Here is a 26,706-nt window from a genome sequence, read left to right as displayed (position 1 = left end):
TAAAAGCTAGTGATGTGGTTCTACTGGCAGCCATATATACCCCTGCCACAACATATGTTTGACAGGTTATGTGGTATGTTTCAGATCAAGAGCTGTTTCTCATCTTCCCATTATATTTCTATTCCCATCATTTTGCTCCACGATAATCTCATGAGTCCAAAGAATTTTTTTTTATTTTGGTTTTTTTAGAAGTCTGCAAGAACGTTCGCATGTTTTCTGACAAAGTTAATCCGGCCTTCCTGGTCTTGAGTGTACTTTGACAAAGATACGCACACCTTCTCAAGAGTTTTCCAGACTTGGTTAGATGTGAAGAAGTTTTTCCAAAGTGAGAAAAACAAAACCTCTGTGATCACCCCTTCAGTAGTCTTCCTGGCCTTTTGGTGTTGCTGAGCTGAACAGTGCATTCCTTCTCTAAAGTTTTGCTCTTTCTGAAAGTTTTCTTTTTGTTTGATTGTTTTGTCAGCCTAATGCTTTCACTTGGTCCTAACAGTGAGAGTTCCACTTAACAACTACTAAATGCAAGGTCATCACAGATCAGCTTAGCCATGGAATAAAGAGGGAACAGGCCTTACCTGGTCATCAACTGCTTGTCAACAGTCTAATTATTTTGAAAACTATTTAAAAGCGGTGCTACATAGAATTCAAAATCAGTTAATACTCTACTTTTGTTAAAACCTTTAAATTAAAGTCTGCATTAGTCACATTGCAGCCATTTGATCTGATATTCACTGGGGAGGTGTACAAAGGTAAAAAATTGTGCCGTTGTCCAAATGCTTGTACATAAGTATTTGGAATCCACCTTTTTACACATTATTCTATCCATTTAATTACTTAATCTACCTAGCAGCAATATGTAGCCAATTTATGAAGGCCAATTAGACTAACACGAATGACAATGTAACCCAAAATCTTTTGATCCACCGTGAAACACTCAAAGTTGTTAAGTTCATAAATCCAACACCACAAATGATCATTTATATATGTATATAATATATATATACTCCATTGTTACTCTTTATTACAGAAGTGAAGCACAAAACTGTAGAAAAACCTAAACACAAAACAGCTGCAAGTCTCAAAAAGCAACAGCGATGCAACCAATGTTGATACAAATATTCATTATTGCAGTGAGAGCACAGGAATACTAAAAAGATCAAACTCTTGTTTACTAACAAAATCAGTACAAAAATCAAGAATACAAACACCTCCATGTACACAAGTCTATAAGCATTCCTGTGAAACTTTCAGAAAGTCTTTCTCACAAGAAATTAAGAGCACTATTATCAATACAGAATTTCCGCAAAGAATTTAACATCACAATGCAGCTTGCATTAATCATTTAGTGGAAAACAAAGTCCATTAGTCCATGTGGAGTTCTGTCTGTCAGGCTCCCAAACAGCAATAATAATTTATGACAAAGTTCTAAACTATCAAGCCGAAGCAGAAGTATATACTTGTACAAGAATACATTTGTAAAACAACCGGAATACAATCAAAACACAATCATTACTTTTCCAAGAAATCTTCAGGAAGCAGGAACACTCTGTGACCGTTCGTAGAATAAAGATTTGCCGTCTCGTTGCTTTCCCTCCCGTTAACGTCGCCACCTTGAAATGCCTGAGTCATAAGTGGTCTGAAGCTGTTGTGCTTTCACGTAAAATAACAAAATAGTTTTGTAAAGTTGCATAAGGCCATCGAAGCGCTGTAAAGCTCACTTAATAGTCCAATGTGTTCAATTGCAAAAAATTCTATCAGTGCATTTACACAACACTGGTGCCACACTCAGCGATTGAGACACTGTGACAACGTTTGATGTGAAAGCTTCTGAAAGCTTACTCACAGGAAATATTTAATATTATTATAAGCCAAATACTGCAAGGATGTCTCGTATTTAGGACTTTGAGATCAACCCAGCTCACTGTTTTTCAGCGACAGCCTGCATGGCTACTAGTGCACTGGTCTGAGCACCTTTTCCCACATAATTTAGCGACGTTTTAGTCATTTAACTTCAGAAAATAAATATTTTTTTCTGTAATCTTCCAGTTGATTGCATTGTTTCACAGCAGGCTAATCATTAGGAAGATACTGTGTTTGTTGGTACTGAATGAAGACTGTATGTGGTATAGCTTTCTTATACAGACTGTCTCATTGAATTTTTCCATGAAATGAGTTGATGTGAATTCAATATGAGCCTCAAACGTAAGAACAAATGAGTGCTAAAAAAAAAAGTTAGATGCTTTTTGTTACTCCTGCAGCCTAAAAACTCGGTCAGGGAAACATACTGATCCAGAGTAATCGCTGAGGATTATATCTTCCTACCAGAATCAAAAAAGTGCATATTGAATACATTGTTGAGGCCACCAATAATATCTTAAGGGATGTCAATCACATGTTTGTACAAAAAGCAAAAGCTCTCGTCTTTAAATGAACCGCAGCCTCCAAAATTTTAAAGCACTTTTTCCACCACACTCGGAGAGAACAACGTAAACACTTGTCCCGCCTTTTTCTCTACCTTCAGTCGAAAACATTGAGGGGTGCAACTCTTAAAACGACTAGATAGGTAAATACAACTAGACAACCAAAAGAGGTCTGAAACAGATAAATTCATATAGATCATTTTGCAAGAAAAAAAATTATAGTCATCTCTTCTCACAGAGGAATCTAGCACTTGATTGCACATTCACGTTTACGCGTCTAAATAAACATGGCACTTCAATATATGACATTGGAGGCAAGCGAATAAGCTATACATTCAAAGTCTTTTGTTTGTAGGCTGAGGTGTGTTTATTCTTATAGTAAGTATTGTCTCCCGAGAAAAAAACTCACTGCTATCGGCCATCTGAATCTTACATGTGACTGTGACTCTGCTCGTGGCTCCACAGACTGAAGGCCGTCTTGAAGGTCCTGTGGCAGAGTTTGCACATGTACTGCCTCTTAAATGTCAGGGCAGAGAGAGACGGTGCGTGGTAAAAGAGTGTGTCCGATTCCTGAGGGCCGCCTGGATTCTCCATGCTGTTTGACCTTGACAGGGGGCTTTGGCTGCTGGTTTGCCGTTCCAGTTCGGGCCTCTTGGTCTTGCTTACCAATGAGCTGCAGGGATCTGGGCTGCTGGACTCGTCGGTCCCTGCGGTTGCAGCAGCAGTAGCAGCAGGGACCGGTGCCGCCTGAGTAGATATGAGCACAGAGGCCTGTGGGGAGGGACGTTCTGAAGGGGTAAGTGGAGGGGAAGGGCTCAGAGGTGAGGGGTTTCTGTCGATCTCTTTGGCTCCGGGTTCGTTAGCAGTCGACATGTGAGACTGGAAGTGGCTCCAAAGGCGGAAGTTGGTCCTGAAGGCTTTGTTGCAGATGTGACAGATGAATGGTTTGATGTGGCATAGCAGCTCCTGGTGTCGTTCTAAGTCTTTGCGAGAGCTGAAAAGATTTCCGCATTTCTCGCACGGCCACACACCGGGTTCTTCGGAGCCACTTTTGGCAGCATCGGGGTTGTCCTGCTCACTCACAGCCTCCTCCAACGGCTCTTCCTTCACTACCAGCTTGCCATGGTGGCCCATGCTCAGGTCTTCAGGCACATAGGAGGAAGAGTCTTCAGAGTCATACATAGGTGGACCTGAGGAATCACTGTAACTGATGTTCTCTCTTGTGCTCTCGCTTGTTAGAGGCTCATCACTGTAATGCTCCTCCTTGAGCATTTCAGACTCCTCTTCATTGTTCTCTTGTTGCTTCAGGAGAATGTGGTCTTTAACAGTCATCATATTGTGGTTGTGCACCTCCACCTGATGGCGCCAAATGCTGAAGGAGGATTTGAAGGTGCGCATGCATTCCAGGCATGTCAGTTTCTTGTACTTACAATGTGCCTCGTGGTCTTTCTTGACAACTGGACTTGAGAATCTGAGGCCACAATAGGGGCACACGGTTGCATGGCGACAGCCTCTCTCGTGGTCACCCTGTTCCAGGAGCGATGACAGCTTCATATTGCAAAGTCTACAGGAGTAAACACCGGTGTCAGGGTTCTTCTGTTGAATGATCTCATCCTGTTCCTGGTAGAGGATGCTCTCCCTCGCTGTGTCCTGGTCAGCTTTTTCAGCAGGATGTGTCCTTAAATGCTGTCTGTACTGAGACTGGAACACAAATGTCTTGCCACAGTATGGGCATATGTAGCTGGGCCTCGACCTCTTTTTTGTAATTGCAGGAGACTGCAAACCCTGCTTATTCCTCTTTAACTTCCAAAGCAAAGCTTTCTTTATTTCTCTCTCTCTCACAATATCTATTAGCTTCTTTTGAAATTTCTCATCAAGAACAGAGGAGCTGGCGGACGACGCTGGGTTTTGTACTACACCATGCTGCGTTTGGCAGTGCGTCCACACTTTGAAGTTGGTATGAAAGCGCTTGTGGCAGATGTCGCAAGCATACGGCTTTTCCGGATTGTGATACATATTTACATGACGATGAAGCCCAGCACCTGACCGGAAAACCTTTAAACAATTCCAGCATTTGAAAATCTTGTTCTGAGGTGACTCCTCGCCGTCCTCGTTAGGGTCGCCGCTGGCATGCTGAGGTACTGCTTTTGACATATTCACGTTAACTGAGAGAGCATGCTCTTTAAATAGTTTGCTCTTCTTTAATGGGTACCGTCTGTTGTCTGGCCTGTCCCTTCTTTTCCCCACAGGATTTAAGACTTCCCTGGGACCTTGATCATAATTAGTTTGAAAGTCTTTGAGACTGACTGGCAAAGAATCACCAACTGTGATGCGTACGATGTCCATGGGGTCAGCAAGTGGACTGCTGGGCTCAGCTTTCACACTCACCTCTCCTTCTACCTGAGTTTCTCCATCATACCTGCCGGTATACTTTGACCTGAGAACCAGAGGAGACGTTCTTTTTGAGTCGCCGTTGTGGGCAGAGGTTTCTGGCACAGACGTCTTCAGTGCCATCTGTACAACTGACTGGTCTCGATTTTGCAGCTCCTTGAGCTCCAGCGTGGGGGAGAAGACTGGAACGGGGCTGTCCATGGATAATGACCTCCTGAGTAGGCTTTTTATAAGTGGCCCACTCCTGTCAATGGTCTGGCTTGGCTCACTAGCCTGACCCTGAAAGGGCACTTTGGTATTGTAGCGGGACTCCTGCTCCTCATTCTCCTCTTTATTGTCCTGGTCAGGGCCAGACAGCAGCCTGATGTGCTGCACTTCAGCATCACTGAAAGACACTGATGATGTCAGCTGGGGTCTCACGGGTGTGAAGTGTGATGAATTCCCTTTCAATATGGAGGCATACGTCCTCTCCAAAGCTTCACCCCGGTCAGGGGACTTCCTGCTGGGCTCAGAGTTTCTGACTGATTCGTACGAGTTGTGTTCCGAGGGAGGCCGAGTGGACCCATGAGCAGAGTGGGGAGATGTCGATCTCTCAGATGTTTTTCTCGGATAACTCGAGCGAGAGGGATGGGCCGTGTCATTCCGGACCCGACGCACAATGACGCTCCTTGTGTGGACATCATTCTCATCCCCCTCTGAGAACGAAAGCCTTTTTCTAGACACACAGTAGGATGCATGTGGCCTTGTTGACACAATGTTGGTGAGGAAAGGGATTCCGAGGCTGTATCCCAGCTCTTGAATGGCTGCCAGGCTGCCTTTGTCCACAAAGAGTGAGGAGGAGTAAATGTAATTCAAAACGATCTCAAAGGCGTCCGGCTCACAGAAGTCCAGGTTTACAACTGTCAGCGAGTCTGCGTCCATCCGCGAGAAAAGGGACTGGAAATACTCACTGCTGGCAGCCAGAACACTCTTATGGGCCTGGTACCTTTGGTCTCCCACAACCAGGACCACATCACACGCTTGTCCCCGCAGTCGCTGCTCATTCAGAGCCCCCAGCAATGACAGGGCGTGGGAGGGGTTACTGTAATGCACTAGGCTCTCCATGGCTGAAAGACAAGAAAAAACGATTATATTATAAAAAGATTACATTTTATTGAAACAATGTAGACATATAAACATATATATGCATATACTCTTGATCTAGATAAATTTGTATACTTTAGATGTTTCAGAATTCTTTGGACATGGATGCATCTACAGGAATAAGCATCTACTAAATAAAAGCTGATGGGCTTTTGTGCACTATATGTATAATTGTGTGTGGTGTTCTTGTCAGTTCTCTGTGATCAGTTTAATATGACACCAAGTAAAAATTCATAGTCTCTATGTCAGGGGTGGGAAACTCCAGAGTCCTGCAGGTTTTAGACATCACCCTGGGTCAACACACCTGAATTAAATGATTAGTTCATTAGCAGGCCTCTGGAGAACTTCAAGACATGTTGAGGAGGTCGTTTAGCCGTTTAAATGAGCTGTTTTGGACCAAGGACAAAAACCTGCAGGACACCGGCCCCTGAGGCCTGGAGTTCCCCCATCCCTGCTCTGAATAGTAAAAATACATTGTTTCACTAATGAATAAAGGAATCTCAGTATGTGTTCTTCACATTCTTCCGTCATCGAATCTACTTCAAAGTTGACACTGGATTTTCTGCACACACACACACACACACACACACACACACACACACACACACACACACACACACACACACACACACACGGCAGTATTCTTGAAGCCTTTTGTCTGTTCTCCCACAAAAGCGAGCGACTATGTAATCAGTTCTGTTTGTTTGTCTATTAGCAGTCTAGCATCCACTGTTTTCAAGATATCCTATGCAAATTTCGTCTGATGGTAGACACCCATAAAAGCTCCGGCTGATTTAATTTAGGTGAAAATCAGGTGAAGATCACACCAAATATGAAAACCAGTAAAATCTGTTTATTAATCAGAGATTTATATGGATCGTATTCAAACTTCACAACAATATACTAGACCTTGGGGGACATGAGCAGCTAGTTTGGGTAAACATTTGACTTTGACCTTCAAGAAATCTTTCAAGCATAATATATCACATGAAAGGGCATCGGGAAAGCTGTACAACACACTTTTTTTTCCAATACAACACCCTATCACACACTGCATGAATATATATTAAAATCTCAAGTTTTTACAGCTTAAAAAAGCTCAAGATTTCAGCTGGTTCTGCTCCAATCGTATGGGTAAAGATAATAAAGTACACTATTTTAGTATGTAGGGCTTCAAGGTCATAAGTCAAAGGTCAGGGTCACACGAATTAGGAAAAAGCGTTGGTTTCCATCGGATCGGATTCAAACTCTAAAGCATTAGTCCTTGGGGGGGGGGGGGGACATAAGCAATAAGCACTTGTTTGTTTGAGCTCGTTAGAATATTATTCAGGAGCTCATATACAACATGACTTCACAGTGAGACAAAAGATTAATATACTACACCAGATCTCCATATTAACAACGCTGACATCAGCATGTTGCAACAAAAACATTACGAATAATCCAAGTTTTAGTGCAGCCTTTGGTGATCGTTCATGTTACGTTGAAACCATAACCGTTCAAAGGAAGTAGTAACACAATACAATAATTGCTGAGAACTACAGCTGCAGCCATTATTCATTATTAAGCAAATTGGCAATCCAATAACTGCAAACATGCCAAACATAGCAAAGCTCCAGTTTATCATGTGTGAAGATTTGACGCTCATCTGTTTTCTGTATTACTGAAAACAGCATAGCTCTCACTTTTCAGATGCTCATCTGATAAAAACACAAGACAGGATTATGTTGTCTAAAATACAGTAACAAGATTTATTTTGCTTACATTTTATTTATCCAAACAACCTATCAGTTTTATTATGAGCTATAAATATTGATGCCTTACAGACTGCTGTAAAAGTAAAGAAACAACTGGTTAAACTAGGCATCGTGTTTAACAGAACGGGGTTTACAACTACATGTGCATTTTTTGTCTTGCTGTTGTTTGTGATGATCACTAGAGGTCAAAGTTGAGCCTTTTAAAATATAAAATGGTGTAAAGGAACTCTCCACAGAATTTATGGGAATTACATCATGTTATCAGTCTGAAGGTAGGAAAAATGGAGTTCTGTCAAGTTGCCCTCAACCACACAGGGCACTACAGGAAGTTTAAAAGGTTTCAACTACAAGTTGAAATGCATTGTCTGCCTTGATCCACCTTCACCTAAACCATTAAACATCTACATTTATTTCTATGGTTGTAAAATGTAACTATCAGAGAAAAGCACTCTTGGTATTTCAGGAGGCAGGTTTATTTGATGAATCTAGCCTGCTGTTTATACTGTCAGCTAAAAGATTCATCAAACATGGCACAGGATCCATTAGCATTTGTATGCTTTACAGCTGAGCTTAAACACCATTGTGCTGACTACTTCCATGTCACCCTTTGTGTGATGATCAAGTCTACTGGTGCTGTAATCGAAACTAAAACAGTTTAGAAAGCACACCAAGTTATAAAGTATTGACTTGAACAAAGTTTTCTTGCACTAAATTTGGGCTCTATGATGTGTTTTTCATCATTTTTATTATAAATCTAATTTATTTTGTAGAATTCATGTAAGAAACTGCATAATATCGATACACCTGCATCGGTCAGTGGTGAGACAACAATAATACTACTGAACAGCACTATACTGTTACAAGAACAAACCCCATCTGACGCACAGCAATAGTTGTGTGATTAACATAGTCAAAAACAGGGACTGCAAAGCATTATATGCATGCATTTCATTTTCCTGAAAAAGGTGCTGCCTGGACGTCACGGCGTTTATTTTGGAAATTGTAACCGGAAGTCGCGTTACTTACGTCGGCTACTTTGACACTTGCTAAATATATTTATGGGCAGAACCCCCATTCATTCATCAAAAAACTAAAGATTGCCTCGTGGACTTTGGGTGAAAATGTGTGCTCCGTGTTAGGAAAAACACGGGAATGTTGGGTCGTGTCATGTTTTCCCAGAGGAAGCCGAGTGAAGCTTCGGGCATTAGATCATCCATGAGACGTGGCTCTAAAAGAACTTCTCCGACTGATATGCTGCTTTCACTTCACAACGCATTCGTACATTTCTTTTTTGTTTAGCTTCAGACAAACCCGAGGGTGCAACGCCTGGTCTCGAGCAGCTAACACCGAATAAAGAGGGGGAAAGTTGAGCGCGTTTCAATGGACTGCACCGCGCTAATCCAGAAATGAAAGTCTGCGCGGGCAGAGACGCCGTTTTGGCGTGTAAGGAGTCAGTTGTAAACGCTATCCCCGGTGGAAGTCATGGGCTTTTGGTTTTGTTATGTTTAGTTCTTTTATTTTTTTTTCCCACCAAAAACGGCTCCACACCGGCCTGACACTGGAGCTGCTGCTGGCTGCAAAACAGGTTGTAGCTGGTCAGGTTTTTACAGCGACACAATCCCCCCTCCGAGTTACGTCAGGGAGGAAAAAGCTTCTCCTTAACAGCTCTCACCAACTGTGTCTGCGCCTCCCTGCTCGTGTTACTGAACGGTAACTTCGTTAGGCTGGCTACACTTACCCTGCCCGTCGTGAATACGGTCTTTCCTCCACGTAGCCGGGACTTTGTTCAGTGTTGTGTAGATTTCTCCGCGCTGGTCGTGATTCCATCCATCTTGAATTTGACGTCATCCCACACCAGGGATGAGGTCATCGCAGAGAGCGCTCGTCACGTGCACCGTGCACTGATAGGCTGGTCAAAGAGCAAGGGGCGGTGCAAACGGAAGACTCGAAACTGAGGCTAATTTAAAGGGATATGTCATATTTTTCGTTTGATCTTTTTTTAAAACAAGATTTAGTGAAAGTCGGTAAAGGCTAACTAGCACTTTCCTGCACATTGTAATTCACTGCACACTTTAGTTGCACACTTTGAGGTACACTGAGTTTGCTGCTGGGGTTGTTCTGCTTGTGTGAAGTCACATGTGTTACAGTAAACCTGACCAAGTGTGGAAACTTTTAACACCAAGTAGGAAGTAAGTGCTCTCCTTATTTTTGTTTCTTTCTTAATTATTATAGTTTTGGTCTGATTATTTTAAAGAGTACTTTTTTACTTTACAATGCCATGACTTAAACGTTATCAATGCTACAGAAGACACTACTTTGATGCCCATCTAGCCCCAGTGAAACTAATTATATCCATGACTACAAAAGAAGTCACTGCAGCACAGCAGTGTATTTGTGTCATCACTTCTATCCAGTGGGGATTTGTCACCATGCCTATTTTGCTTAAAGGCCTTTTCCTGGAAAGCCTCATCTGCTACAGTAGCCTACCTGGCAACAGTCTCATCTCACTTAATCAAGGACAGCGCTGATGGTGAAAAGACAGCACCACTCCCAGTTATCTTTAGGTTCAACAAAACATGAAAGCATGCGTATGCAAAGCATATATTTATGTTTGGTGACCTCTGATAACCCATCTGAAAACCCTTCACTGCCTTGCATTCACACCCACAAGCCTGCTAGCATGAGCCCACTCATTACTGCTTAATCACTGAATTACGTTTAATCAGGTTCATTTTCACACCTCATTACTATTAATGGAACACCATTATTTGAACGGGTACTTCTGCGAAGAATTAAAGGCATGCCAAAAGGCTTGTAGAGTTTTAGCAGGATTTTCACATCCAGACACATTCAGAGCCTTTTTTTTAGAATATGTCTTTGACAGCCAAAGCATCCTGTTGCTTTTTGATATTAGCAGAATGAAGACATGTGGGAAAATGGCAGGGAAGTTCTCACTCCTCCTTACTTGATTTTAATAGCTAAGATGGTTGGTTGTTAATGCCAGCATCATAGCAAGCACTGCCATGGTTACCTGAGTGGAAACCAAGCCATTAGGGACTCTGACTCCTCCCAGCCCATAATTCTCCTTGGCCTCATAAACATGTTTACTTACAATGACACAGCCAAAGAATAGGCAAATCCATAATGCATTTATTTGACAAAAATAAAAGCATGCACTTCCTCTCACAGGTTGCATGAAAAGCAAAGACTTTGTTTGTCGTGTTTATGCTGATTATCCAGGTTGTTTCGCTGACAGCAATTTAAAACCCGCTTAAAAAAACAAAATTAATATACTTTTAGTAAATTAATAAAATGGTAACTGCAAATATCTAAATTCATATAATACTTACCTGTTGGATGCTGTAATTTTGTGGTACATTTGGGACCGTTGGGTCATTAAGGGGAGGGGAAAGATAGCCACAGAGGACTTGGTCTTTGACTACACCCTGAACAGTGCGCTGGTATCATTTCAAAGTGAAATATGGAGGTAAAATGTGGTGCTTAAATACATGGGTGAGATTCTGATGTGAAAATGAGTTGGATGCTCTCGTTTGGGGTGGCTGTGGCCCTGCTGGCTCTCTGTAGGGGACAGGACACTGTGAATGAAGGTAGGCCACGATGCCGACGACAGATTTACTCTAAACAGATGTTTTAACAAAACAGAATGTGACATTTATTTCGATTAAAGCCTTCACATTTCATTCAAAACTTTCCGAGCACATTAACATATAGGAGCAGTTTATTAGAGTGACTCAAAATGTTATTTTGCAGCAGTGTACAAGATACCAATGGAAACATCTGATATCCAAAAGATATATTTTATTTTCAGGAAATAGCCTGTGTCTGTCTGGCTACCACCTGTGCACTCATAACAAAACAAAGATTGTGAGTTTCCTGGTGGTGCACAAGGTTCCCTATTCAGTGTCAAAGCCTTGTGGCGGTTGGCTCCGCTGGAAGACTTGTAATGTCACAATGTACAGGATGATCCATCAGACTGAGTACAAGCTGGTGACGGAGCAGGTGATGGGATGCTGCTCTGGCTATGTGCAAGTTGGTCGTTACTGTGCCCTGCGTGAGTATACTGCACTGATCAGGATTAAAGAAAAGCACACATTGTTTTGTTCTTAGACTGTAGAAGACACTTTTTCTGTCTGCAAAATCTGATTATGTACCACACACACACACACACACACACACACTGTCTCTGGCCAGGCAGTCAGCGTGACCTTTCAGTGTGTGGTGCTGTGTGCAAGACACCAGATGGAAGCGCTGAAACTGCAATGCTACAAATATCTCACTGCTAATATATGGCCTGCAACATGTTATTTCCTTTGAATGAAGCTGTAAACAGGAGTGGTGAGTTTAGTTCCAAGCCAGGATCCTGTCCAACTGCAGATGGATTGCATCCCAGTTCTGAGGAGTGTGACTTGGATATAGACTGTCCAGGCTGGCAAAAATGCTGCCAGAGATCTCACCACTCTTCCTGCAGTGATCCAGCAAGTTAGTATATATGTGATTTTGCATCCACATTGCATTTAAAGTGAATGTTCACCATGCATCTTACTGTGCTTTGTTTAAGCAAATGACAGTTTTAGAATAGTGCTAAAACGTAATGAGCGACTCAACTCACTGAGGCATTAAACTGAAATTTGCCCAGCGTCTACGGTATATCAGCTAAACATGACAAACTGTTTTTATCTGTTAGTGCAGCTTTACTGCTGCCATCTTGGTGCTGATGTGGCCGCTCTGTTGATGTGTCATTTTCCTTGGTATTTCGTAAAATTTCAAAAATGAGCACTCAGAGAGGGCAGATCCCCCCGAAGGGTGAGGGCTACACTAAATGCATGCAAACACGGGGAAAACAGGCAAACTCCTCACTGTTGGTGGAATCGAACTCAGGACTTTCTCGCTGTGAGGCAACAGTGCTAACCACCGTGCCACCGTCAAATGAAGTAAAGGAAAAAAATGCATCGGTTTTCTTACAGCAACAGTAAAAAGTTACAGAAACTGAAAGTGTTAACAAAAACACGCTCATATGTTCTGTGTCACGTTCAGCCGATGCACACCGCGCACACGCTAAGAGTGCAGCAAAAAACAGACACACAAAAAAATAAAAAGAACATGTTGTCTTGACATGTTGTCTGACAAGCAATGTTGTGTGTTTCATTGCTTCTGGTGTTCGTACGTGTGTTCTTGTAAAATTACAGTGCCACCAAATTCTTTTACAAACTAATCTTAGTGACTTGGGGTAATCCACAGACCCCACAGTGTGTGTGCCATTTTCACTGGATCCCTTCCTGCTGAAGAAAATATGAAAGGAATAACTGCTGAGTCGTATATAGACCGCTTCAGCCTGTTCATATTTCATTTAGCAATTAAATAAATAAATCAGCTGATTTTCTTTTTTTTAACCAAGCTCTTAAGTGAGCCTGTAGGTCTTTCTCTGAAGCAGGGAGAAATCTGTCGACACTGATCTTTATATTGTATCATGTTAATCTCAGCAAATTACTCTGAGAATGGAGGAAACCGTTTGAATGCAACAGTGACAGTGAAGACAGACTACCAGCAACTGATGTCCAAGAATGAAGGGCTTCTGAATCACACAAGGCTGCTGCAAGCAATGGTAACACAACAGCTTCTATGGTCAAACTTCCTCCAGACATTTATAATGAGACTAGACTTCCAACATAAGCACTTTCCTTGGTGGTCGCTTTTTTATGAAAATATGTTCGTCTGTGTCATCATCAGGTGACTGGAGCTCTGCAGTCTGATGTTTCTGTCTATTATCTCAGCACATGGCCTGTGCATCCCTACAGAACTGCCACCTCTCTGCTGATTGAGTGTAACTTCACTCTCTCGTTGTACAACGTCACATCGAAGCTGCATCGCCTTCTCGAACGAATAGAGGAAGTGTCTTCAATAACAGTGCAAGGTGAGGAGGCACTGTATGGCAGTTTTGACCTCTCTGCGAAGCTACTCGGCTTTTTTTCTTTTGAGAAATGACATTCTTGTAGTGTTTTGAGAATGATTCATGTGCAAAGAACACGGCGTTCAGGAAAAAATGACTCAGTCGCACCACAGTTTCCTTCTCCCACTACTTCTGTTTGAGTGACAGTCATCTGTGGGATGTTTCCTGCAACAGCGGAAAATAACACCAGAGCGATCGCACACGCACACACAGAGACAAACACACGTGCATGAACACACGAAGCACACACCCACACTCAGATATTTATCATAAATCAGTCATGCTTGCTACATTCCCACAAAACATGGCTCGCGTGCACGTCAAGCTGGCTTTTTCTCAGAGATAATTAACTTCCCTTTTTCTGTGCTGAAAGCCATTTATTTTTAGACACATCTGAATTTTCAAGCCTTTAAATGAAAGACGTGAGCAAGATAAGTGAATCCAGTCTTGACTTGCATAATGTGTTTCAAGTTCCAGTGATTTTTCCAGGGTCCCGAACAGATGTGGAGATTTTCTAAACAGCTTCCACTATAAACTATTGATTTATTTTCAGAAACACATTTGTTACAACTCATGCAAACACAACTGTAATTGAACAGCTTTTATGTATGTGTAATTATAATTGCTGCTTAACTCCTCCATATGTCTGCATTTTCATTGCAGATGTAGACGAGTGTGCACATTCTGCTCTTCAGCAGTGTTCGCTTTGGGCCGACTGCAACAACACAGTGGGTTCTTATGAGTGCGTCTGCCACCAAGGTTACATTGATGTTGACCCGAGCAACCCTGGAGCCCACTGTTCAGGTTTGACCGCACACTTGTGTGTGTGTTTGCAGTGCAGACGTAACCCTTTAAAGTCTGGACTGTGAGATAATTGCCAGATAATTAAAATGTTTATTTGCACATGACTTTGTTCCATTTTTGCTATGCGCACCAATTTGTGCAATTTATTTAGGTTTTTCAGAAACTAGCTCACACTTAACTTACACGTGCACAATGTATGTACACAGAGAAAGCAATCATATTGCTAAATATAACATCTGAACCTCGTTTGAAAGTGTTCTTTTTCTCAAGTGCTTCCAGTTACCCTATCCTCAAAATCCCCTGAGCCCTTACTTTTGTACTCGCAAGTGCAGCATCTCAGACAAGTACTATAGTTTAGATTCAGTCACTTTAGAAGTGACGAGAGGGATTTCCCCATCAGAAAGCCCCGAATAAAAACTGATAAGATTACAGTTAGACTGATCAAAGAGCTTTTGGGGGGTTAAAGTTTATGCACAAGTTATTCTAATGCTAATGTATTGATGTTTGCTAGGTGGAGTAAATTTACAACATCCCATCACACACACACACACACACACACACACACACACACACACACACACACACACACACACACACACACACACACACACAGACTATTAGAATAACTGACCTGTAGAACTAGAGGTGGAAGCTGAGTGAGAACAAATGAAGATTTCTCTCAGTTTTACTCAGATTTTAATAGTCCGCCCACCATCGGCCTTTTTTGGGTAAAATATCAAACAAGAAAAAAGAAAACAAGTCTCAAAAGATAGTTTTCTTGTTAAAAGCAGAAAAAGTTCAATTACCAATCACCTACTGACAGCTGTGTGAAAACATTAAGGAACACAGAGGCTATGGAGGCCTTGTTTTGGAACAAAGCTGTGGTTAACAGACTGCCTCCTTAATCTGAAACGGCTGCACAATAATATGTGTCAGAGTTGTTCTTCAAGTCAGACAAACCTACTCGAACAAGGAAATTGTGGTTAGTTTTAAAGGCTTAGCTAGCTCACAACAAAGTTGCCACATTTGTCATATTTTGTGAAGATGGTCCTTCCTCATAAATGATCCACAATGTTCTGCTATTACTGCTTTGTAAAGACACAGTTTCTAAAGTGACCTCTGTTGGCTGTGTGACTAACAACATGTAAATTGTCTGTTCACCACTGATGAGTGGAGGAGGGCGGAGTCAGGTCTTCAGTCGTCATACTGGAAAGCTTGAGAATGGTTCTTACAAAGATGGTGTTTATTAACCCAAGTCACCAATCAATGTAAAGACAGTTTAGAGTAAAAGTGTATTTTTGATCCATGACTCTACTTACCTACTTATTTTTTTTGCTCTTTTAAAGTGGAAACACTATATGTTGTTTCTAATTACTACACGTCTGTGATGTGAGTCACACAGTGGTATTTACACCAGAAACTTAGAGTCCAGTCGTCCACTTGTTGTTCTTTGCTCCCAGCTGACACTGGAGTGTGGCCCACCGCCCTGACCAGCCCTGCATTGATGAACACAACCTATCCCCCTGCTTCCAGTCGCACACAAGGCCCTCCTGGATACAACACAACAGATTTCTTCACATCCACTGAGATCAGCGTGACTGCGGCTCCGAGTAATACGACCTCTGTCTCTTGGAATTCATCGCAAGCTTCGCTGTGGACGAGTTCTGCATCTCACAGCCAAATGAATACAGCTGTGGAGTCAGCTCATCCAGCAACAACATGCTGTGAGAAATATTCTGTTTTCATCTAAAGTTTACATGAAATCTCCATCTCTTGATTGGAAGGGTGTCCAAGCCAGAAAGAGAGGGATATTTGGGTTTAACAAGCATTTATTTATAATTTGACATCATTTACACTGAAGCTCATCCTCTTTGGAGGAGTCTTAAATTGTTATTCTCACACCTGTAAAAAAATTCAGCTATTTTTACTCGAGTATTTATTTTTCAGACTACTTTTTACATTTCTTCTGTGCATTTTTATCATGTTCACATGACGTTCGCATCTTCCTGGTATATTTGATGTTTAACCTCCATTTGTGGATCGCACAGCAAACTGTGATTTCTGGAAGTGTTCCTGAGCCCATGCAGCGACTTCCTTGCCAGATTATTCCTGGTTTTAATGTAGTGCTGCCTGGTGACATCCAATATTTGTCCTTTGCGCACAGAGATTTCATCATTTCTTTGGATTCTTGGAATCCTTTGCTGCAGATGTAACAGCATTTTAGAGATATTTTGCTGCCATCAAATTCAAAATGAGATAATATTTTAATATTCCTTTGTGTGAAAGTTTCTGGATCTGACTTGCACAGACTGAATAAGACTGGCCTAAAATGGTGTAGGATTAAACTGACAGGATGTAAAAAGTAAAATAATGCATTTTTAAGCTGTTCTTTTTTGTTACTCTTGACAGGCTTAGACTAGCTGTGGTGTTTGTTTCCAGTCACTGTGCAAAACAAGGCTGGATGCTATTCCCTAAGACAAACCGCACAGATGTGGGAGTGGCATATTTCCACGCAACAACCAGCAAGAAAGCAGATTCAGATTAATGACAAGCGATTCCCCTGTCTGTCCCCTCCCTCAGCTCCCCCCAGCATCGGCAGCTTATGGTCCACTAATGTTACTGGAACGTCCTTCTCTGTCTGCTGGTCCAATCATGCCGAGACAAAACAGACTTACTTGGTTGTTCTAAGGAAAGGGTCAGAGGTCATTCAGACTCAGAAAATCAGTGATACCACGATAGAGGTGAGCGGACTGAAGCCTGGACTGCTCTACAATGTTACCGTCACACCTCGTGCCTGCCGAAATCAAGGAGCCCCTCTTCACATCTCAGTAAAAACCTGTAAGTACATTGAACATATATATCAAAATATGAACGTCAAAGTACTCGAGAGCTGCCAATCTATGTGACAGCTCCAGTAACTTTCAGTACAGCTTTACCTTTGTTTATAACTGTTATGCAGTCATATTGTTGTTATGGCTGATTGTGATGGTGCTTTTAAAAAAGTAAGGAAACACTTACATGTCACTTTGGATCTTGATGTACGAAATATTCAGGCTGAACTTTTTATTTTGTTGAGAACAAATTGATGTAAAAAAAAAAAAGAGTTGAAAACAAATCATCAACCCTTTGAGTGCTGGATTCAAAATGACTTAAAAAAATCTAATTGTTCAAGTGTTCCCTTGTTTTTTATTCATTTGTATTTATTTATTATATTTTTGCAGTAGATTTTGCCTGAATCAGAAGAACGAAACTGACTAATTGACTAAAAATGCTGAAAAACACTTTTTGTCATTTTTCTTTCTGTGTGTGTCTCTGCATGGAGACACACACTTCTCAGGAAACAGTGATATTTTCCACCAGAGGCTTTCATTTCCACCTCCACTTGTTGTTCTTTGCTCCCAGCGATATTATAGAAATGTTATATTGCCAAATAGCATTGTGACAATATGTAACCTATAACATTATTATAACACTTAACACTGTTTTTTGGATATCTGCATGGTTATTATTAGAAGAAGAAATCATAAAATGTGTTACTGTCATAAGAGAAAAGTGAAAACAGAAGGAAACTGGAGTTGTTTAAGTTGGTGAAGCTGTTTGGCGTCACATCCAAGACGCTTCTTCAGTTCTAACAACAACAGGTAGGAAGCCTCTTGGATGTGAAGCCAAACGGTGTCACAGCTTAAAGAAGCTCAGTTGCCTTTTTTCCGAGCTTTTAAGACTCCTGTTACCTGCATGACTGAGAATCTAGACACACAGAGATGCATTACTTTCCCCTCAGAAGTCAAAATGTAGGTCAAATCTTTATTTCTCCTCTGTGGAAGTATTTTCAGAAAAAGAACAACAAGAATACTGGAAGTGTTTTTTTGTCTGAGCCACAAGTGAAGAAAGTGACTGACCCAGATTTCTGAAAATAAGAACATAGCCACAGTTACCACCCTGAGGGAGTGAGGAGTACAGCAGTTTAATTGTCTTTAATGACTAATGCGTGATGAAGAAAAGAATCAGTGTTTTATCAAAAGGCCTGGGGTCAGTAGGACGGTCGACATTTATGTGGTAAATGTGGTTATTGTGCATAATAAAGGTTTTCTTTGTAGACGCTCAGACTCTTGATGCCACAACACGACTTACCAACATAAAGTTCACAGCTGACCTCCAGAACACCAGCAGTCAGGCCTACAAAACCCTCAGTGAGAGTATAACAGAAGAGGCAAGTATCCAGTGACTGAATGTGATGTGCAAATGAAAACACAAACTTGAGCCTGTTTCCTGTGTCACCAACCAGATCTACCAGTCTGTGTCTCCAGAGGTGAAAGCCATGGTGGATTCAGGCCAGGTCAGGATCGAGATCAGAAACTTTTCCCCGGGGAGCGTGATGGTCAACTTCACCATAGTGTTTATCCCAAGTCAAAGCCTGGACATAAGCAATGTGTCCACAGCAGTTCTGCGGTCCCTGACGAACAGCTCGACATACACAGTAGATCAAAACAGCACAAGTCTAAATGGTATGTGTCTTTATATTGCTTATTCTAATGCTGTGGGCTGTTAGTGGTACACTGCTGGGAAAATGCTTCAAAGAGGGAGTGCTGAGTTTGACATTATAGCAAATTAGCGTTAAAGACTTACTCGCGGTGTTAGCAAATGTTTTATTTTTACTGAAATCACAGCACAGAAAAGAAAGAAGGCACTGGAGGTGGCCCAATATATAAATGGGGCCATGATGGTAGAAGCAACATATTAAAACTTTCATAAATCTTCATAAAATAGATATATTGTGTTTGTGCATTTGACTAGTGAGAGTCAGGGGGCCAGCCTACTACAAATCACAGCAGTTAATGTTTGTGTTGCAGACTATAGGAGATTACATCTCTGGAGACGTGCATGAGAAGTTGCAGTATAGGCTAAGGTGAGAAGTAGAAATGGGGCCTTAATCATCCTGCAGCAGTCATTCACAGTCTTTGTACCAAACAGTTTTCTTGGTAGCTTTTGATTAAAATATAGCCAGCAGTTATTTTATTGTTTTATTGTTCTGGGATGTCCATTAACGAGTGAAAGGCAGCTGCAATTTTCATGTCTGTTAATGTGAACCAAACTTAACTAAAACTAACTGAAAACTGAAACTCAACATGAAGAAATCATTTAACTAAACTAAAATCTAGATTTTTGAAAATAAATAAATAATTAAATGACTGAAATTATTTCATGGACCTGAAAAAAAACTCACCGAACTATAGCAGAAACATCCTGTTCACGTGTTTACTGAACGGGACGGCCGAGTCAGCGTTTCAGAACGTGTTGTGTTTTTATTGTACGTTTGCCGATTCTCTGCAGTCTTGCTTCAGACACGTGCGCTCCACATACTTTCTCTCTTGGCACAATATGTTAGAATAACTATGAAGCTGCGTTGTGGAATCCAGAAATTCTGGATGTCGACTGACGCTTTGACTTAAAAGGCAATATTTCTTGGTCGCTGTTGCCTCATGTTAATTTTCTCAGCTGTATGGAAATACAACACAAATGATGCTCAAAGTCATAATGCTCTAACTGCACAATGTTTTTTAGTACATACCATTCAAAAGACCTAAGTGCACTAAAAGTATTAACAAAACCTTTTTGTGTCTCAAAAGCAACATTTTGGAAATTCAAAGTAATTAAAGTAACATCTAAATAATCAGCCAATAACATAATACCTGACTCTATTTTTTTATTTCTGTGTCTGTAGATTTTAATGAATGTGCTTCGGGGGAAAATGATTGTTCCCAGTCGGCCACATGTAACAACACCTGGGGCTCCTATACATGTGTTTGCCTGTTCGGGTTTACTGACAACGACCCAGAGAGACCTGGACGGGTCTGCCAAGGTAGCTGTAAAAACTCATTTATACACATTACATGTAAAACAGAATATCTTTGTAACCAGCGAGCATTGTCTCGTGCAGCACCTACAACCTTAGAAACAGCGGCACCGCCCCTGACGACAGCTGTAACCACTTCAACTACTGCTCCAGAAATAACCACAGACAGTATATCAACAAGTCACATGGTTTTCACAACAATCTCAACTGTTGCTCAAGCTTCCACCACCACTACCCCGACAACCAGTACTTCCCTAACAGCCATCCCCGCCTCTACAATTGCCACAACAACTGCTACCAGCTCAACAAAAAGTACCACTGCTCTGGGATCTGCCACCGACGACTCTATCCAAGAAGCCCTCTCAGTCCATTGCAGACTTGCGGCCATCACTGTGACTGTCACTAAGAATTTTCTTCTGAGCTCCATGATCCAGGAGAGTGCACTTTACTTGGGCACGGTGGGCTGTGGCATCAATGGCGGCAATGACACGCACGTGGAGCTGACCGTGGCCTGGAATGAGTGCGACACTAAACTTGTGCAAGTGAGTTTTTCTCCTCTGCATTTGGGAAACCTCCTGAATCCCCTGTGCTCTTGTTTTTTGTATACTAGCTTGCCATTATCTTCTTCAGCTAAGTACGAAGTATAAAAAAGTATGAAAACCAACACTCTGCTCTTTCTGCCGTGTCGGTATTTCAGAATGAAACCCACTACATAGCCTCTGTAAACCTGCTTAACACTATGGATCCATACACTTCACCAACGGGAGCAACAGAGGTGCCCAGAAAACAGCTGGAAGTCCCAATCATGTGTACCTACATGAAGAGCATGCTTATTTCTGCAGACCTTAGCCCCATGGGGTAAGTGCCATGAGTACTGTCACGAATACTCATTATATTTTATTATTTTTCAAATCAGTAACCCCTTGATAACTGACACAGCTGACAAATGCCTCAAGAGGAAACAGCATCGAGAGATAAAGAACTACTTTTCCAGAACAGAATATTGACACATTCAAAAAGTACCTACTTGAGCAATATCACAGAGAGGCAGTGTTGCTGTTCAGAATATCAGCACAGCGGGGATTTGATTGCTGCTGCTGCATTTACACAGCAGTTTCACGAGCAGCCTTTATTAGCTGACAGTAACAAGCAACAACAGACTGGGATAAATTCTTTGTTAGTATATTCAGGACCCTGAACTGCGTTTCATGAACAGCTGTCATTGGTATGAAGGTTTAAAGTAGAATGAATCCCAAGATAGAGGCTGATACTGTAGAGCTCCCATTTAGTTATATAAATGGACTTAACTGAGGCTGAAAGCCGCTCAGCACTCATCAGTGTTGCCACCGCAGGCTATAGCCATTCCTAAAATCCTATTGAGCATAAGTCTGATAGGTGTTTAGCTTATTTACTTCACTTAAACTCTCATGTCCCACTTTCACTGAATGCAGTTATGTTGTGCATTAGTAGCATAAACTGATAAATATTTCATTTTTAATATTTTGTATAGTTTATATTGTATTCATTATACCTACAATTCATTCCCATCCATATCCAGGTATGACATAATTAAAATCACAGGATCGGGGTCATTGCAGATGAGCGTGCATCTGTTGGACAGTGCAGTGCCTCTGCCCTACAACTACAGCCTGTCCCGTGAGCAGCCCGTGGTAGTGGAGGTCAGACTCAACACCTCTTCAGATCACATTAAAGTAGTCATCAGCAAGTGCTGGTGCACTCCCACCCCAAACCCCGTAGACGCCTACAGCCATGTCTTCCTGGAGAAAAGGTCTGTTTCCCAGCTACAGCTTTCTTTAGCTTACTCATACTGTTACCACTATGATTATTGTTAACTCAGACAACTTTAATCTGGAGTTAAGATCTCAGATGGGGTTGACTTGGCCAACATGTGCATTGGTAACACACGTTATATAAAAATGTGTCATTTAAAAAGCCAAAACTCTACAAATTAAGTTCCTGACAGTTTCTGTCTCAACGAATAAACATCTGTGGTTTTAAGTTGATAGGAAAACTTGTTCTGGATGATAGAAATGATAGGTAGGTAGCTTCATTAGTCAGCATATGATTAACTTGGGGCTTCACACTTTTTAAAACAAGATGCAAATGTGACCAGCTTCTGTGGGGTGACACATAAAAACACTTCTTCCCCTCCCTAAAAGGAAGTCTTTCACAAGGCCTGAAACCAGGCCCTTCCATTCTTTTATCATTACAAAGACAGAACAAGACAAGGATTCATATTGTGTTGCTCATTTTGTTAGTTACTGTCTAAAGCTACAGTCAGCAGGAGGTTAGCTTAGCTTCTGCTTCTGCTGGAAGTCTGGAAACTTCTTTTAATCCCTGCAACACAACATTCAAGTATGCATTGAGCCATTGTGTAGTTACGTTCTATGGGAGGTGCACGTCGGGTTAAATAGGCATACAGTTAAGATGAAGTTGCGGTTATGTTGTAAGTTACCACGTAAATCTGATGCACATATAAGGGTAAAGCTAGCTAGCCTAGCCCCATTCAGATACAAGAAAATCTGACTCCCATTGTCTCACTGCAAAACACGTGTCAGCGGAGGCATTTGTGAAACAAATGAACTAAATTATATGAATTAATGAGCTGCATAGTTGCCAGTGGGCCAGTTTTGTTACTGTGTCTGTTCGCATCACCTTTTTTTCCATTTCTACGAGCAAACTTAGAATCTCCAGCTTCATATTTACAATATTTGTTTTCTAGTGATCAGTTTCAAACACCTGGTACTTAGATGTATGGCAGGGACATGGAAAATGTGGTGGTCACGATATCATCTACTGAACCCTCCCCCCCAAAATCTCCCACATGCAGCAGTGTTGACGAGAAGGCATTTTCTGATTCACAGCTAAAGGTCCCTCCATTCAAATGAAATTCATCTTTGAGCAGGATGTAAGAAAAAAAAAAGTGCCATCAAAAGTGACAATGAGTCAGTGCGGTAGCTAAATCTGTGTTAAAGCCTTCTGCAAAGCGATAATAAGAGAACCAGCAGATTATTCAGCTGTCTATATATTTAGCACGATGCTTTCTAATAATAGTTTTTGATCAGGTGCAGTTAAGTTCATCAGTCAGCCCCACTGTCTGTGTCTCCACAGCTGTTCCCTGAATGCATTCACCAAAGTGATGATGAACGGGAACTCCAGCACGTCCCGTCTGTCCGTGCAGATCTTCTCCTTTGTCAACCTGAAGGTGATCTATGTGCACTGCAAGGTTCAGATCTGCCTGCAGACTGAGTCGAATAGCTGCGTGCCAGTGAGTGCTTTCTACTCCACAATACATTTCATGCAACCCTGCAGCTTTGACCCTGCTTAGACTAAAAGCAGTTGATGCAACATAAACTCGGCTCATGTTTTGTTGCAGGACTGTCACCAGAGAACAGCTCGATCTGTAAATGCACTTGGAACAAGGTTCGGTTCAGCTGGGCCTCTGATGAATTCAGATGAAGGTGTGTATTTTTACACAGTATCTGCTTTGAAAACACTCCACTCCAGAGTGTTGGAGCACGGCTGATTTCACCTGGATGCTTCTTTTGTGCTTCAGTTGGAAGTGTAATGACACTTCAGCTTCCACTCAACACGGACCGTTTTAAAAGTAGAAAAGCTATTTAAATCTTCAGTGGCCATTATAAATCTGGCTCTCACTTCATCTCAGCATTTAAATGGGCCGTCTATAGCTGTTGAATTAAGGCAGTAGTGCAGCTGTCGCTATTATCAGTGTGGTGGAGAGGAAAGTTCAACTAACTTGATGGAAAACATTTATCCATCTATCCATGTTCTTAACTAGCCATCGCTAGGAAAGGGTTGGCTGCTTTTATCATGACACACTCATGAGGGGAACATTTTTTTAAACATTATTTTTATGTAAGGGAGCTGGAAACGTTTGTTTTAAGAGCCAGTGAGTAAAGTTTTGGTATTTCTGTCATCATATACTGCTTGTCTGCATGTTTGTACTTCTTCAGCCTTGGTTCATATATTCCTGCAGAGCCCTTGGATAAGGAGCTGAGCACTCTAAATGTAGTTGGGTTTTCCATTCTGGGAATTTGCTTGTCGCTCTTCTTCATCTGTTCCCTCGCCTGCCTCTTCTACTGCCAGAGGAACCGCATCGGACACTACAATTTTAACGTCAAACCCAAAGAGGAGAAGTTCACCTACCTTGCCTATAACACCTAATGACAGCCCCTGCACCCACAGGCACACAATTAGAAGAGATTAGACGTGCTGTCGCTGCTTTTACACCACACCTGCCACCATGTGTCACTGTTGCACCATTCACCCTTTATCGTGTACATGAAACTATTATGTACAGTTTGAATTTAAATTCTACCTGCACCTTCTTTGTATAATTAAGATATTCAAACGATAGAGTGGTTGTATACAGGGATGTCAACTGTAGAAACTATCAATATTTCATGCATGACATATTTAATGACTGCAGAGAATCAGATACCAAGTAACTATGCAAGTGTTGGTCTCTGTATCCTATTCTTATAGTCAAACGTGTTCATAGCTGCCTCTTTAAATCATGTTATTTATGCTATTTTTTGCTGTCTGTTATCTATTGTGTTTACTGACACATAATTTGTGCTCTAAGTGGTGAGACAATAAACACATCCTGTATAAACTCAGACACTTGGGGGTGCTGTTAACACAGTTCTTCATTAAAAAAACAGTCCAAGATGGCTTCCTGCACTCAGAGTAAACACGAGCGTTTACAGGGGACGATGTGAGGTGGTGGATTCAGAAAAAACAAAAAATTTACAGTCCCGCTTTTATTCAGTTGGCTGGAGGTTGTGCTGTCAGTTTCTCCTTCACCCAGATCAGTGGTTAATGAAAACATCTCATATGAGCCTTTCTCAGCAGAGAAGAGCCAAAGATGAGAGCCCAGCTTTTCTTTCACACTTTGCATAATCCGACATTGTCACGGGGTCAGAAATGCAGCAGTGATGGGGGTGAATACTAAAAAGAGGAGCGGCTTTCTCTTTCATGGGAGGTCCCTGGAGACCTGTGGTGAAGGAGGGCTTACTACCATCTGGAGTGCAGCAAATGCTCCGCCTTCTCATTAACCCATTCAGCCTCACAGTCTGAAACCTGGCAACCCATCGCTATGGCAACAGCTCTGTGCAGGGATGGAGGGGAATGACGGATGCAGCAAGAAGGAGCGAGAGCAGCAGTGATCAAAGCAGAGGAATGGCTGCAGCTCAGGAGCTTCTATTTCTTCCTTTCAGACAAACCACGTGATGAAGTTATATCACACACAGCACATTCCTGGGCTTCATCTCTTCTGCTGAGTGTTTCGGTAATGGTTTCCAGTTAGTCTCTGGACAGCACTATATTTCAAATGTGCAGGTGTTTAATAATTTAGAAGCAACACACACACGCACACACACACACACGCACGCACACACACACACACACACGCACACACACACACACACACACACACACACACACACACACACACACACACACACACAGTGTCAATTATCCCAGTTTTTAAACACAAATAACTTGTGTCTGTTGAGTGCTTTCTAAATTTACCAGTCAGGAGTGTGACAGTGCCGTGAATTACTTTTCCAACTTTGTGCGTCTGTATTCTGGGAGGCAGTAATGGCTGTAACATGATCCACGTCTCCACAGTCCTTCCAGTTTTCCTCCTCCTGCATCCTACACCAGTCTCTCTGCCTCACTGTTCATCCCGTAACAGCGGCTCTGAAACAGTAGCCTTAGTCTCTCAACTGGACCATTTGTGTCTCACTAGAAGAGCTTGAGGATGCGGGAGGGGAGAGGGAGGTCTTGGCATCTCTGCGTAGACAGCTGCCCCTGCAGTCTGGATCCTGATAAGTGGTACAAAATGGATGTTTTTTGTTCTGATTCTATTTCATATTTTAGTTTTTCCTTCTTTATCATGTTTAGTGAGAATCTTCTCTGTGCTTAGTACGTCTATTGGGATGTTTCCTGTTTTACTTTGAAACTCTGCTTTCTTTGGTGTCATGTTAATACTTCCTGTGAGCTTGGTTGTCTTGATTATATTCACCTGTGTCTTCTTCCTCATCTGTTTCCCATTGTTAATTAATCTCATCTTCATTTTGTCTTTGTCCTTCTCTTTGTTCAGTCATCATCTTCAGCGTTTGATTCCCGTTTGCATGACCCTTTCTGAGTTGGAAAACAAATTGAGAGACTTCCTCTGCCGTAGCACACTTTCTGTCACCAGGATGTCTGGCTTGCTGATTAAGACTGACAGCATTACGTCCCCTCCCCCAGTGGTTGCTTAAGACAACAGCCTATCAATGCACACATTACACAAATCCCGGTGAACCTCAGCACCAGTGCAAGTCT

General features: G+C 41.8%; 2 protein-coding genes across 2 annotated transcripts; one reads left to right on the top strand and one right to left on the bottom strand.

The window, feature by feature from the left end:
- Positions 1-953: 953 nt before the first annotated feature.
- zbtb21 (zinc finger and BTB domain containing 21) lies at positions 954-9,602 on the bottom strand. Its single transcript, XM_082549872.1, has 2 exons — positions 9,447-9,602; positions 954-5,914 (listed from the first exon to the last, which is right to left on the bottom strand). Exon 2 carries the CDS (start codon positions 5,910-5,912, stop codon positions 2,847-2,849), a length of 3,066 nt encoding a protein of 1,021 aa, XP_082405998.1. The 5' UTR covers positions 5,913-5,914; positions 9,447-9,602; the 3' UTR covers positions 954-2,846.
- A 43-nt stretch (positions 9,603-9,645) lies between these two features.
- On the top strand, positions 9,646-24,995 carry umodl1 (uromodulin-like 1). The gene is made up of 17 exons (XM_082549871.1): positions 9,646-11,316; positions 11,538-11,780; positions 12,050-12,208; positions 13,210-13,331; positions 13,457-13,640; positions 14,340-14,480; positions 15,941-16,204; positions 17,061-17,318; positions 18,578-18,690; positions 18,766-18,985; positions 20,203-20,340; positions 20,419-20,876; positions 21,032-21,192; positions 21,893-22,123; positions 23,467-23,623; positions 23,732-23,816; positions 24,353-24,995. Exons 1-17 carry the CDS (start codon positions 11,241-11,243, stop codon positions 24,538-24,540), a joined length of 3,198 nt encoding a protein of 1,065 aa, XP_082405997.1. The 5' UTR covers positions 9,646-11,240; the 3' UTR covers positions 24,541-24,995.
- The last annotated feature ends 1,711 nt before the right edge of the window (positions 24,996-26,706 follow it).

Source organism: Aulonocara stuartgranti, assembly GCF_965226115.1.
Source record: "Aulonocara stuartgranti genome assembly, chromosome: 10".
NCBI lineage: Eukaryota > Metazoa > Chordata > Actinopteri > Cichliformes > Cichlidae > Aulonocara > Aulonocara stuartgranti.
The sequence above is the reverse complement of the archived record's forward strand: the minus strand, read 5'-3'. Positions and strand labels throughout refer to the sequence as shown.

Excerpts from the sequence above, each read along its gene's own strand:
- umodl1 (XM_082549871.1), top strand. The coding sequence starts at position 11,241 with ATGAGTTGGATGCTCTCGTTTGGGGTGGCTGTGGCCCTGCTGGCTCTC. Across the intron at positions 22,124-23,466 it reads CATGTCTTCCTGGAGAAAAG|CTGTTCCCTGAATGCATTCA; the intron begins GTCTGTTTCCCA and ends GTGTCTCCACAG. Across the intron at positions 23,624-23,731 it reads AGTCGAATAGCTGCGTGCCA|GACTGTCACCAGAGAACAGC; the intron begins GTGAGTGCTTTC and ends GTTTTGTTGCAG.
- zbtb21 (XM_082549872.1), bottom strand. The coding sequence starts at position 5,912 with ATGGAGAGCCTAGTGCATTACAGTAACCCCTCCCACGCCCTGTCATTG.